We start from the raw sequence: 14,294 nt of genomic DNA on the forward strand, positions 1-14,294 counted from the left end.
ATGAACCACAAGTCAGGGTCATATGGTAGGAATTTATTAACAAGCAACAATTTTGTTCATACCAGGAAGACCAGCAATTAGGTTATAAATGACTTGAGAGTAGGTGCAAGAACTTACAATTTTAGAGCATTCCATTAAGAATGTCTACTGCCCACACAGGCCCACATGAAGTGCTCCATAAAATCTGGTTATCATTTTATGCTGCACTTACTATGAAAAAAGGATGTGACCTACAGAGGTCAGAGTACACACAGGGAGTCTCCCTGCAAGAGGAAGTTGGACAATTTAGTAAGTAGTGATGTTTTTGGATAGGGTCCCTTAGAAAACTTAGGACTGTGTGTGTTTGCTCACTCCTTAGGAATCCCAGCTTTGCCGGTTGATTCCAGAGAACCAGATCCTGACTGCCCTGATTCACGATTCTAAGAAATTGCCATTTAACATGCACTGAAGTGGTTTCTAGGGCACGACTTTGTCGTTTTGCACATAGAAACCAATTTTAACCATCAGAAGAAAATCTAAAATCTTTAGAAGCGGAGTTCCTGTCATGGCTCAATGGTTAATGAACCCAACTGGTATTCATGAGGATGCAGGTTCGATTCCTGGCCTCGCTCAGTAGGTTAAGGTTCTGGCGTTGCCACGAGCTGTCATGTAGGTCACAGACACAGCTCAGGTCCCTTGTTGCTGTGGCTGTGGTGTAGGCCCGCAGCTGTAGCCGCGATTTGACCCCTAGCCTCGGAACCTCCACATGCCGCAGGTATGGCCCTAAAAAAGCAAAAATAAAATTTACAGAAGCAAGTTTTCATTCTAAAGAGCCTTCTGGAGAATTAGCTATCTACTATAGTTACTCATACCTTCCAAATTCCCACCCTGAAAGGAACTTGAATACTCCATGACAGAAAGCACGCAGATTGAGGAGTTCCCTGGTGGCTCAGTGGGTTAAGAATCCAGCATTTTCACTGCAGCGGCTCAGGTCACTGATGTGGTGGTCAGTCAGATGGCAAAAAAAAAAAAAAAAAAAAAAAGCGTGCAACTTGAAAAGCAAATATCCAAATTTTATATAGATGGAGTCAGTGAGGAGGGTTATACAGATGCTAAATAAGGACAGTACATCTGGAAATGTTACCTTGTGCATACAAAGTCACATCATCGGCTCAAAATAAGAATGGCTTGGAAATATGAGGCTTGCTTCTAAACTCATTAATATACTACTGTGGCTCTGAAATATGAGGGAGAAAAAGGCATACTTTGGGTCCTTCTTAGAGTATCTGAGGTCAACAGCAGAAAGAGACATGTTTTGTACAGAAAAGAGTCAAAGAACTGGTCACTGAGTCTCTTAAGGCTGAGAGTCCTCTAATCAGGCTGTATCATTTCAACAGATACTTTTAATAAGGTTGTTTGAACAGCAGCTAGTGTGATGAAAATATAATGTAGTAATCAAAATGTGCCTGCAGATCTGCCACTAACTGGCTGGGTGACCTTAGGCAACACACTGGTCTCTATGTAGAATCAGGGTTGTGCTTCAGACCCCTTTGTTGACTGCTGTTCCTCCAGCATCTAGAAGAGTGCCCAACACCATGAGTGCTGACTGAAGGAACTTAGGTTTGAATCTTCATTCTGCCACTTACAAAAGGAAGACCTCAAAAAATGACCTTATTTGAGCTATTTCCTTATTTATAAAATGGAGGTGGTAACTGTCTAATGGGATTTTGAGTTTAAAATAAATGGACAGGAAACATTTAGTAAACACTACACAAATTAGTCCATAATTATCTATTATATACTAATTCTTTACATTTATTTAAAAAAGAAAACTTTCAGGGCATTTTGGTATTGTCAAAGATACCTGTGACCTACATACAGTCAGACAAACATGATCTCCAAGATCCACCTCCCAATCCTCAGGGGTAAGCCCCCAAAAGCCACATCTGTGCAAACAACCCTGTCCCATGGCTGTCTGACTCTGGCTGCACATGTCTGGAACAGTTGTTAAGTTGTAAAAGTAGCTTAGAGGAACAGCAGAAGCCATTAGAATGATGTGGATGTACAGACAGCAGACAATGCCAGTTTGAGTCCAAAACGGCTTTCCAGATTCTGGATTCAATCTCAGCCTGCCTTTGGGAGTCTATGAGATAGCTATGCATCCTTGTTTTTGGCTTAAGTTAGTACTAGTATGCTCATCATTTATAACAAATCTTTGTTTTCCCATTATTTTTTTTAATCCTCACAATAGTCCTATAAAAGAAAATGTAACATGATGGAATGAACACATGGAATCAGACAAGCAAGCATGATTCTGCCATAAACTGTAAATTTTGAATTAAAAGTCTATACACCTATATTTCTCATTTATAAAATAAGAGAGTAATGCCTACTTTGTCTTAGGGCTTCTTAGAAAATACAAATAACATAAGTAAGGCATCTGGCAAGAACCACTCAACAAACTACAGTTCCTATTAGTATCCTCACTTTACAGAAGGGAAAAACTATGGCTGAGAAATATTAATATTCTCTCTACCATTCCAACCACATTGGGAATGAGAACAGGAAGATCCTCTCTAACATAAAAAAATCATCAAAGTAATGAAAGTTAATACCAAGAAACATGACTTTCAGGTGCTCTGAATTTAAGTGATTGTGCATTGACTTGACATAGCTTAACCTCTCAATTCAATGATCTCTGCTCAGACTCTCTATCAATTTACTTCCAGATAGGGTTCTCGCCCTAGCTAAGAAAATATATTGCCAGTTGATGTGAATAATATACTCAGGTTGTCAGTTTCACAGTTTTTCTAGTTTTGTGAATTTAATTTTCTCCAGGGTGGAACACTTACCAAAAAACTAAGTTGAACACTTCACATTAGACCCTTAGGAGGCACCATTCTACAAAACCCACTCAGCTAGGGCCTCTTGTGGCCCTTTCCTGAGCTTGTGAATTTGCCACATATCCGATTGTCCCTTATGACCTAGAGTGCTCAGCTATCCTCCTCTTTAAACACACAAGTATCTAGATCAGTAGTCTTAACCTTGCCTGCAGGTCTCAAACTGCACTGCATAATCATCAGAGTTGGGCTTTTGCCTTGAAGACAAGGCTTTTTAAAAATTACTGATGCTCAGGACACAATCCAAAGCAATTAAATCATAATTTCTATGGAGTGGACTCAGGAAGAGTTTTTTTGGCTTTGTCCTTATGAAATTTCTCAGAGATTTCAATGTGTAAGATGGACAGGGCATTAAGGCGACACCCAATACAAGTTAGTGTTAGAAAATGATATGGCCCATGTGCTGTTTTTCTTCGACCCACATTTTAAAATATTTTGTTAATGATCAACATTTCAAGACTGAAAGAATTCACATAAAGTTTATTTCACAGGATCCTCTCAGAACCCAGGCTGGTCTATTAAAATGTTTACCTGATTCTTAGAGACATCTGAGTTTGAGACTCCTGTTACTACTCGAAACTCCTGGGTTACTGTGGTAATAAATTCTGCTTTTGGAATTGTTATAGCTGCTACATACCAATGGGTGATTGATTTATATACTAATTGGCTCCTACTCTGAAAATGGCCCTAAACAAGCATATATATAGTTTAATTAGAGTCTGAAAACTGCTTTTCAAAAGAATCTCATATTATTTTCCCCACTACTGCTACTGCTTAGAGACAGATTAACCTTAGTTCTTTACTCCTACAGCAAGTACTATTTGATTATTTCCAGTTGGGGATTTCTGAGAATTTCATCTTGGGTGATAAGTGGAGAAACAAATTCCTTAAAATGAACCAGAAATACACCAACCTTATCCCCAAAGAAAGCTGAAAAAGTATGAAGGCATCCATACTTTTTCCTGTTTCTGCAGGAGCCAAGATTTTCCCCCAGTGCTCACTGCTTATCTTCTAAAAGTCCCATGGGTCATCCAGTTCCAAGGAAAAATGCTGAGAAACAAATGTATAGTGGCTGTTCTGTGCATTTTGTTATAAAACAAATTCCGTAACAAGTTCCAATAAATTATCCAAAATTCTTTACACTGCAAGTTCATTAGAACAAATAACTAGACCAGCAACTGCAAATTACTTGGCCGCTATTTATCCAAATGATACTGAACCATTTACTCTCAACTATCACATGTGATAGTCTTCTCATGATACTGTCCCAGTCACCAAGATGGAGAGAGCTATTCTTCTATCCATCACTAATTTCTTTGATGAGGCAAAACAGAGCTACATTAGCTGCAAACTCTGTAACAGCAAATTAATGAGTAGAAATAGTATACAGTATTCCTCTAACAGTAGCAGTGACAGGTGTTTATAGTCTTTGATACAGTTTTAAAGTACAACACTATAGATAAGAACCATGTTTCCTGGTACTGAATGCTAGATCATTCTGAGACCATACTAAGAAAATATGATACAAAGAGGTAGTATGATGTTGATCAAAAGAAGAAAGCTTAAGTCTCAGAAGAAATTGTGAAATCTTGGGCAAGTTACTTGAGACTTCTTTTTTTAAAAGAGCAATTACTATTTCCACTTGCTTTAGACAATACAAGTTAAAGTGCTTTGAAGATATGAGTAATAAATGAACTTTCATAATTATAGATCCAAACAAGACCAAATTAAATTGTCCTATAATCTAGGCTTGACTAGAATATCCATGACAAAGATCTCAACTTTGGGGACCTTCTTTAAGACAATTCTCCCTCCACCCTTGTGGGAGATATCAGCTTCTAAGACCAAGCTAAATGGAAGAAATGTGACAGGAGTTTAAGGTTGATAATGACTTTTCAAATATTTTATCTTTAAAAATTAACAAAGACCTACTGAGCATCTACTATCACTGTTACAACACAACGAGCAATCTAAACTCAATTTTCAAGACACAGAAATGGGAAAGCTTCCAGAAAATGCTCTGAAGGCTTCATTAACCAAATTAATTGTTGGGAAGTCTCATTCACAGTTCCCTGCAAAGAAACTGAACCAAATCTTGACATTTTATGTTAAGTAGGAACAGTGAATAAGGCACATAATACAGGCGACTGTTAGGCCACCAATGTCTTTTCTTTTTTTTTTTTAAACTATAAAAATAAACATAAGTAACTAATGGAATAACAAAATAAAAGTTTATTTTATTAGAATTAGGAATGTTCTTTCCCTCTGGGCAACCTGAACAGTCCAGTTACAATGAAAATCTAAGAACAGTTATTTCCATAGCACAGGGTGCTCTATGCACAAAATTACAGGGTTAGGAGCATTTAATCAATTTACCAATCTGATTGTCTCACCAACCCGCCCCCTCCCATCCCCCAAGTGCTCTATACCGGGATTTGTAGCTAAAAGATTTTGTTATATCAAGTCCTTTTCTCTCTCATTCTAAATTTCAGCTCCTAATCATGGTTGAACCACATGTTACACTGCAGATTCAACCATTTCAAATCAAGTTAGTCAGTTTGGGATCTATTATATATGTGTGTATGTATAGACATGTGTATTTAATATATTTATTTAAACACACATAAAACACATACAAACTGGGTTGCAGCAGATTACACAGAATTTAGAGTCTGATGATACTATATGCTACTCAATTTTACCACTGTGGTATCCTGCGCTTTGGATCAACATTATATCGTAAATCACTTAAAATCCATCTACTGCTCAATAAATTGTTCAAATGAAGCATGCACTTTTCAGAAGACAATAGAATTGCCCTCAAGAAGACAGGGAGACCCTGGTGCTGACCATGAATAGAGCCCTCTGACAGAAAGACTAAGGTAGGTGAAATAGGGAAGCTGTCATACAATATGGCTTGCCTATCCCAGCTGGGGCCACTGAAGTTACTAACATTGAAAGAAATTAACTCTGGGAATTCTATCAAATATGGAGATAGCAGGTAAAAGCTTGGAAGTTCTAAAGGCCAGTTCACCTTTACCCATACAAATTAGAGAATGCACCCACAGTTGCAATACCCTCAGGTAATATGCCAACACTGGAACTACAAAGCAGCTCTAAAAAGCACTGTTCTTCCATGGGTGGGGGCTGATATTATGAACTGCACACATTGGTTGTGGATACTTGTTTTAAGGGGACCATGTAAAGAGGATTTATGACACTCAAACCTACATACTGCAATTAACTGGTAAGATTTTTTAAAACACCACACATACACAAAACATTTTAAGGGAACCACATAAATCTAGATAGCAACTCTGGCTGCTTTTTGAAGTTATGAGGGGAAGGACTTACTCAAACTTTCTTAAAAAAAAATTCCTTAGTTTTGATAATTGTCTTTTAAGATTGATGCAGTCATTTAAAATAAAGTCAAATGGATGACAGGGAAAGGAAAGGAGAAGAGAATGTGAGAGCAGACAGTGAGTTCAGATTTGCACCTGAGGTGGCAAGGAAGGGGAGAATAAAAGGTACAGGTAATGTTGATCCTAAAGCAACAAGTGATTTAAGGAAGCAGCATAATATACTCTGCAAATATTCACTGATTTTTGATGGGAAAAGAACAGTTGCAAGTACATCTCATGTAACCACCTTTCTAAAAGGAAAAGTAGGGTTGATTTAGCAAAGCCTAACTTAGGCAAATGGCCAGAGGAAAGTGAACCTACTTCCCAATGGAGTAGTAAGATGTACAATGCAAGAGCAGGCAAAGCTGCCTCACAAACGGTAAACACTCCCTAGGCACATTTTGGAAGACAAAGAGGTCCTTCAGCCAAAATTGGTATTTAGTACTGAGACCTCTTAATCTAGTTGCCTAGTTCACTCTGTGCTCCTGTATAAAACTGACAGATTTAGGGACAATGACCTGTTGAAAAATACCACAGCCAGAATGGCCTAAACAGATATGTAGTTAATAAAACCACCACCATCCTTTACTTTTAACATAGCTCTTAGTAGAAATTTCATAAAAATGGACATCACAGCTAAAATGCATTATTAATTCTCCTATCTGCTGACAATAGAAAAGAAGCAAACTCAGTGATTTCTATTTAAATGCACTAGATGGGAATATCAAGTTCTGGGGGTGTTTACCTTCAAACTGAACCCACAGCAACACACACAAGCAATTTCAGTATCTGCCATTTGTAATTCACAACCTGAAACTAAGTGAATGGCTATTTATTTATATTTAAAGCAAAAACATTCTATTTGACACCTAACGTAAAGAAGGGGTAAGAGAAGAGCCATAATTAAAATCTTAAAAGGCTCAAAGCAGCAATCAAGGGGAAAAAATTTTTTGAAATGTTTCCTCTGGATGTGATAGGAAGCCTAGGAAGCCTTCAGCTGTGTGTATGACATGGACACACAAAGGCTTATATAGATGCATGAAGCCATGGAGAGGGATGAGGTTAGGGACAGCGTCCTTCTGGAATTGCAGCAACAAAGCTCCCTGTTGCAACCCTTATCAGGCCACGGCATTTAGTTAGAACTTGATGCCCCTGTCTGTCCCCGACCAGGAGCTGGGAATTCAGGGCATGACACCATGCCTAGCAACAGACACATCGAAACTCGAGAGGGCAAAGTAATCTCAGGAAAGGGAACTCAAAGAGCTCTAGTTAGGTCTTCCAGAGGTGCTAAACCAACACGCCTTTTATCCCAACCCTCAACCCTGGAAAGAAAAAGCAAACTGAAAGAAAAATGCACAGCAAATAGACATAATCTTGAAGATTTTTAAAGAATAAATATTTTTGTAATTAAACATTATGCAAACACGTGCCACGCTTGCTTTGTCCATGCATATGCGCTATATACAATTTTGAAAAATACTGTGTTGTCCTCTTGTTTTAAAAGTCATATACAAAGTTTTTTTGTGGTTTTTTTTTGTTTGTTTAATTCCTCTTTCTGTCTACCCTCTTCCCCAACCCAAGAATTTTCTTTACAAGGAACTAATCATCATTCACTCATGACCCTGGGGTATGAGAGAGAGACAGTCTGTGTGTGTGGGTGTATTTGTATGTGTAGGGAGGAAGGGGAAGAGGTCCTTTACCAAAGTACAACAAAATGGCTGGTTTGGACATGAAAAGCAGTGTCAAGGAGCTGTTTTAAATTTTAACTGTACTACACTCAGGAAAAAGAAAAAGAAAAAGAAGAGTCAGCTTTGAGAATGAAGCTACGTTACAAGTTAAAGTTGGAGGGCTTTTAGTGTGTCTGTCACACTTTTGTTGGCGGCCTAGAATACTGTTGTACAATGGTTTATCTACCTTTTTTTTATTATTACAATATAATTTACTTTAACTTTCCGTTAACAAAACAGAATTCTGGTACTACAGACCAGCGGTGTCAGAATAGGCTTAGTGCCTCCTTGTTTGTGTTTGCTTTGTTTTGTTTGTTTTAATTGCATGAGCACTCTAGATGGTAAAGTTTTCAGAGTTCATTTTATGCAGGGCCATTTCTCAGTCCTCAATGTACTCCCACAGATCTTTTTCATAGCCTTCATGCACATGCTGTAACAAAACCCTTCGTCGACTCTCACAGTATCTGTAATCAAAGAGAAAAAAAACTTGTCAGCCTCCAATAATTTTTTAAAAAGAGGCGTTTACTTATCTTCTTAAGGTTCCCTACAGTATACCCAGACTTGGAACCAAACATGTATTTTTATTTATTCTTTGGCCACATCCACGGCATATCGGTTCAGAGGCCAGGGGATCAAATCTGAAACCTATGCCCCAACTGTGGCAATGTCAGATCCTTAACCCACTGCACCAGGCTGGGGATTGAACCAACAGCATTGCAGAGACAATGCAAACTCCTTAACCCACTGTGCTACAGCAGGAACCCCACAAATACTTTTTTTTGGCTGCCCTGTGACATATGGAGTTCTTGGGCCAGGGATCAGATCCAAGCCGCAGTTGTGACCTACAGCAGAGCACTGGCAATGCCAGAGCTTGTAACCTACTGTATTGAGCCAGGGATCGAACCTGTATCCCAAAGCTGCAGACACGCTGCTGATCCCACTGTGCCACAGAGGGAACGTCACACTTGTTTTTAATAGGCACATTTTCAGGTCTAGATATAAAGATATGAATATGTCTAATTTTATTTACTTATTTACTTTTGTCTTTTTGCCTTTTCTAGGGCTGCTCCTGCGGAATATGGAGGTTCCCAGGCTAGGGGTCGAATCGGAGCTATAGCTGTCAGCCTATACCACAGCCACAGCAACCTGGGATCCGAGCCGCGTCTGCAACCTACACCACAGCTCACAGCAACGCCAGATCCTTAACCCACTGAGCAAGGCTAGGGATGGAACCCGCAACCTCACTGTTCCTAGTCGGATTCGTTAACCACTAAGCCACGACGGGAACTCCTGAATATTTCTAATTTTAAAAAGATATTTTTCAAAAGTCAGTTACCAGTTTTGGGAATTAATTCTAGAGCAATAAAATAAAGGCCTTAGAAATCATCTGATTTAATCATGTCATTCTATAGGTAAGGAAACAGTTTTAGGAAGAAGTAATTTCAAAGGTTATCTATCTGTATCTGTAAAATCTCAAGGTACTATTAAATACAACATGGTAGCTATAGTTGGCTAAGGGAAGTGAAAATATTACTTAGCACTAAATCTCCAAGCCTTCCAAAATTTCCAAAAAGTTTCTACTACTATTAAAAAAATATTTGTATCCACCGGGAAACAGCTTTGGGAGAAAGAGCTCCATGTTGAGAAAGCAAACATTTTGTATTCTTAGCTTAAGAGGTGGCATATCTTGAAGCATCACCTATCCCTAGGACAAAGTAAATCGCATCTTAGAAAAAGATAAATCTTAGAAAACCTCTTTGAAAAGATTTTTACAAGTCTGGGTAGCTCACTTGTCAATACCCATGATTCACAGGATCTTTATGCTAGGGCAAGAATCCTAATCTCACCCCTCATACTTGTCCTTTTGGGGTTCCTTCTTCCTTTCAGGGCAGTAACTATATAAAGTTGTATGAAAGATGCAGAATCAGCTAATGGGGTAAATAGCTCATTTTTGCCCTATGCTTGACTAGCATCATCTGGGATTTGCTGCCCAAAGGACAGAAGCAATCTGTGAAAACATGGCAGCAGCTCAGTTATATGCTAAAGACAAGTTTCACCATAATCTAACTTCACCACTAAGGCATACCAGACCACCAGTGGTGGACATTTTTGCTCAACAACTAATGAAAAAAAAACCTCACCTGTACTTATCTTGTACTTTCTGCTTTATATCCTGCAGAGAGTCTTGGGAAATATCTCGTTCAAGGTAGCCCGAGAGCACCTCTGTGGCATTCTCTAGATCTGCTTGGTTATTCTGCAAAAGGAAGAAGAATATGTAATAAATTTTGCCTTCAAAAATAAAAGACATCTTAGCTGATTCCTTGATAAGACTGCTCTCACCACTGACTTCTGTGGGTGTTTAACTGTACCTGTAAAGCCCTTTATTACTTTCACCTCTTACAATTTGATCTCTCTTTTCCAGAACAAATTCTTTAAATATTAAAAGACTAAAGATTTATCCATTGCATCTGGAAGAATATCAAAGACAATTTAAAAGGATTTAAAAGATTTTTGAGAATCTTCTAGTTCTGAAAACTGCTATTTGCTAAAGTTTGAGGGAAAAAAAAGAAATCCATTATTCTTCATATCTAGCTAGATTCTACTGTTTTCTAAAAAAATGGAATATAGCTGCTTTACAACATCATGTCATTTTTAGGTATATAGCACAATGATTCAACTACACATATATTTACTCTTTTTCAGATTCTTTTCCCACACAGATTATTACAGAATATTGAGTTTCTTATGCTACGCATCTTGTCCTTGGTGGTTATCTATTTCATTTTATTTTTAAAAATTTTTATTGGAGTATAGTTGACTTGCGGTACTGGATATCTTTGGGGGAGGGGCATGGCCAGGGCATGTGGAAATTCCTGAGCCAAGGATCAAACCCATGCCATAGCTGCAACCCAAGCCACAGCAGTGACAATGGTGGATCCCTAACCCACTGCACCACTAAGGAACTCCTGGTTATCTACTTTATAGTTACTTCTAAAAGAATACTACATGGAAGATTAAAATTTTGCTATCCTTTACTACTATGGCTAATTCTGAACATTTACCCATCAAAATTCTCATCTGCTAGTCAATGTCACTATCTAAGCCACCTATCAACATCAATGTTGCACGCATCAATTTTAAATGGGCAGGTGGGGCGAAATCCTGTGAAACTGGATTGTGATGATCATTATACAACTACAGATGTGATAAATTCATTTGAGTAATAAAAAAATAAAAATAAAATTAAAAAAATTTAAATGGGCATCTCTACTTGAAAAAACTTTACTGCTAAAAATCCCCTTTCAGTCATTACCTCTCCACAAAAGGTAAGCACCGCATTAACTTCTAATGCCATCCATGTATTTTGCTTTCATAAAGACTTTTGAAAGAGCTTATGATGTTATATTAGCATGATACAGGGACTGTCTCACTTAGACCTCTTAACATTTCTAGAAAAGTACTATCCCCATTTAAAAACAGATCTATAGAAGAGGTTAAGTGTTTTGTTCCAAGTCAGCAGAGCTAAAAAGTGATAAATTTCAAAATCAAGGCTCATTTAAGAGCCTGCAAACTTAAAAGCTAGCTGGCTAAACCATACCAATTTGAGTATAGATTGTAGCAAGAAATCTAAATTTCTTCTACCAAACTCTAAACTTTTTTTCTTCTTCTTTTTAGGGCTGCATCTGCAGCATATAGAAGTGACCAGGCTAGTGGTTGAAATGGAGCTGCAAGTGCCAGGCTACAAGACAGCCACAACAATGCAGGATCTGAGCTACATCTGCAACCTACACAGCAGCAATGCTGAATCTTTAATTCACTGAGCAATGCCAGGGATTGAACCCATATCCTCACAGATATCAGTCAGGTCTTAACCTATTGAGCCACAATGGGACCTCCTAAACACTAAACTTTTAATCCACATGGGCAGACAGGAACCTTTAAAACCCTGTATATCTTATCTTTGAAAGACCTAGTAGTCCTATGACACACAGGTGGGTTTTCTCCCCCACTCAGTAACTATTCCTACCTCAAAGATAATGGACTGGTTATTCTTTTTGAGGTAGAAAGCGAAGACATAAGTGTACATGAGTGTGGCACGACACTGGCAGAGGACATCAACTGCTTTCTTCAGGAACTGCACCTCAATCCAGGACATGTTGTGCTGCTGCATCTCCTCCATTTTCTGCTTCACCTGAGCATAGAGTTTGTGCTCAAAGCGTAGACTCTGCATGTGGTTCATATAGCGATTACAGTAGAACAGGTACCTCTGCAGGGCTGCCCTTGATCGCTGTCCCATTAAGAAAAATTAAGGTCACATAATTACATCGAATATATATACACAAAGGCTGACATTCTACTGATGAAACAGTATAGGAAGTCAGGCTAAAATCAGGAACAAAGAGACATTAAGTGTTACCTTTGTTATTTAATGTTTTGAACGTCCTATAGTTTTACTTTCTAATACAGCAGCCATTAGTTACATGTGGCTATTTAAATTTAAAAAAAAAAAATTCAGTTTCTTGTATTTGAACAGCCATACTCTGGTCAGTGGCGACCAAACTGAAGAGTGGTAATGAAGAACATTTCCGTCATCACTGGATAATATTCTACTGGATAGCTTTGTTCTGCCATATGCAATACGGTATAAATAAAACAAGCAAGTAGCATCCATATTTTAAAGTAGAAAATAAAAATGTATCTCGTAACATTTATAGTTCGTTCAAATCAGGACCCACAAATTGGATGTGACTCTAAGTCATTTTGTCTTATAGAATTTTCCACATTCTGGCTTTTGCTGATTGCAACTCCCTGGTTTCATTTATTAAGTTCTCTGTCCCTGTTACTTCCTGAAACTGAGGTTAATTCTAGGTACCTGAATTAATTCAATTTGGAGAGGGAGGTGGAAACATCACAGAACACAGTGGTACTGTATAGTTTCTAGACTTAGAAATAAAGTTAACTTGCAAAAGTGCCATACCTACTCCTTTAGGTCTACGGCTGATTCAGCATTATGAGAGCAGGGACAAAACTGAGTGGTTCTAACAAAAGACTACATAGTCTGCAAAGCTGAAATTTTTCACAGAAGTGTACTGACTCCTGGTCTAGAGGATAAGAAAACTCAAATGTTCACCACTGGGAGCACCGTGGCACACAAGAATATTAAGTCAACAACTTTCCACAACAAATGTAGGTACACCTTACCAAGGCACTCAAAGTACCATCTATATTCCTTCTGTACTGGGTGTCGACCTTCTAGTACTTTTTAAGAACTACAACTCCTAGAAAACACTAAGCCAGAATATGGAAGTGAGGAAGTGAAGAAAGAACAGATTAGACAGATGTGCAACAGCATCTCCATTATGGGAGGTATGGCTCCCACTAAAAAAACAAACAAAGGTACTTGTACGAAATCTTTCCTTGTACCACCACAGGATCAAAAGATTCTAGTTTAGTCCAACAGAAATGAGCTAGAAAAATATTCTAGCACCTACAATCTAGATATTAGAAGGGCCTAGAAGCTACACCCAATACTCCACACTTTCTGTGGATGTCAATAAAGGATGGATTCTACCAGTACCCAAATGCAAACCAGGTAAGGCCAAGGATAACCCATACAGATTTTTTTGGTTAGCCATATTATAGACTACCCTTTATTCAGGATAAGTAAGAACTGAAAAGACCACCACGGTAATTAGGAAAAACAATGCAGAGTAAGAGAAAAAGAACATTTCTCTATGGACTAAAAAAAAAATTTATCCATGAGGACACAGGTTGGATACCTGGCTTTGATCAGTGGGTTAAGGATCTGGCATTACTGTGAGCTGTGGTGTAGGTTGCAGGCAAAGCTTGGATCCCACATTGTTGTGGCTGTGGTGTAGGCCGGCAGGTGCAGCTCTGATTCAACCCCTAGCCTGAGAACTTCCATATGTCGAGGGTGCAGCCCAAAAGGACAAAAAAAAAAAAAAAGAGAGAGAGAGAGAGAGAAATACAACCACAGAATCTTTTCCAAATGGGAGGTGGAAAAAGCATGACTGTCACTGCAAAGTTTTTTATACCAAGATGACATGGGCTGATGTTTCTTAAATTGGAATCTGATACCAGATGGGACTGGAAAAGAGGAACCAAATGATCTGGTTTAAAGAGACCATGGAATTTTTAAATATTAAAAATCTGTCAATAACCTAAAGGCAACATAAACACTCTGGACCATCCGAATGAACTTATGAGAATACTCTCAGGTCTTAAATTTATGGGTTTTTTTCCTTTTTTTTCTTCTTTTTTAAGGG

The 14,294-nt window shown here is 38.3% G+C and overlaps 1 protein-coding gene across 4 annotated transcripts in view; it reads right to left on the minus strand.

Moving 5' to 3' along the window:
- Positions 1-5,091: 5,091 nt before the first annotated feature.
- Positions 5,092-14,294, minus strand: part of ARIH1 (ariadne RBR E3 ubiquitin protein ligase 1) — a 116,562-nt gene continuing 107,359 nt past the window's right edge. For all 4 annotated transcript variants that reach the window (XM_021099102.2, XM_021099101.2, XM_021099103.2 and 1 more), the window contains 3 exons: positions 12,035-12,295; positions 10,149-10,261; positions 5,092-8,471 (listed from right to left, as the gene is read on the minus strand). In XM_021099102.2, coding sequence (XP_020954761.1) covers positions 8,387-8,471; positions 10,149-10,261; positions 12,035-12,295 — 459 coding nt within the window. In that variant the 3' untranslated portion in view covers positions 5,092-8,386. The remainder of the gene's footprint in view (positions 8,472-10,148; positions 10,262-12,034; positions 12,296-14,294) is intronic.

This window comes from Sus scrofa, chromosome 7 (genome assembly GCF_054392235.1).
Source record: "Sus scrofa isolate SSC_HxYL_T2T_F1_AM1 chromosome 7, Sscrofa_HxYL_maternal_Yorkshire_Landrace_v2.0, whole genome shotgun sequence".
Taxonomy (NCBI): Eukaryota; Metazoa; Chordata; class Mammalia; order Artiodactyla; family Suidae; genus Sus; species Sus scrofa.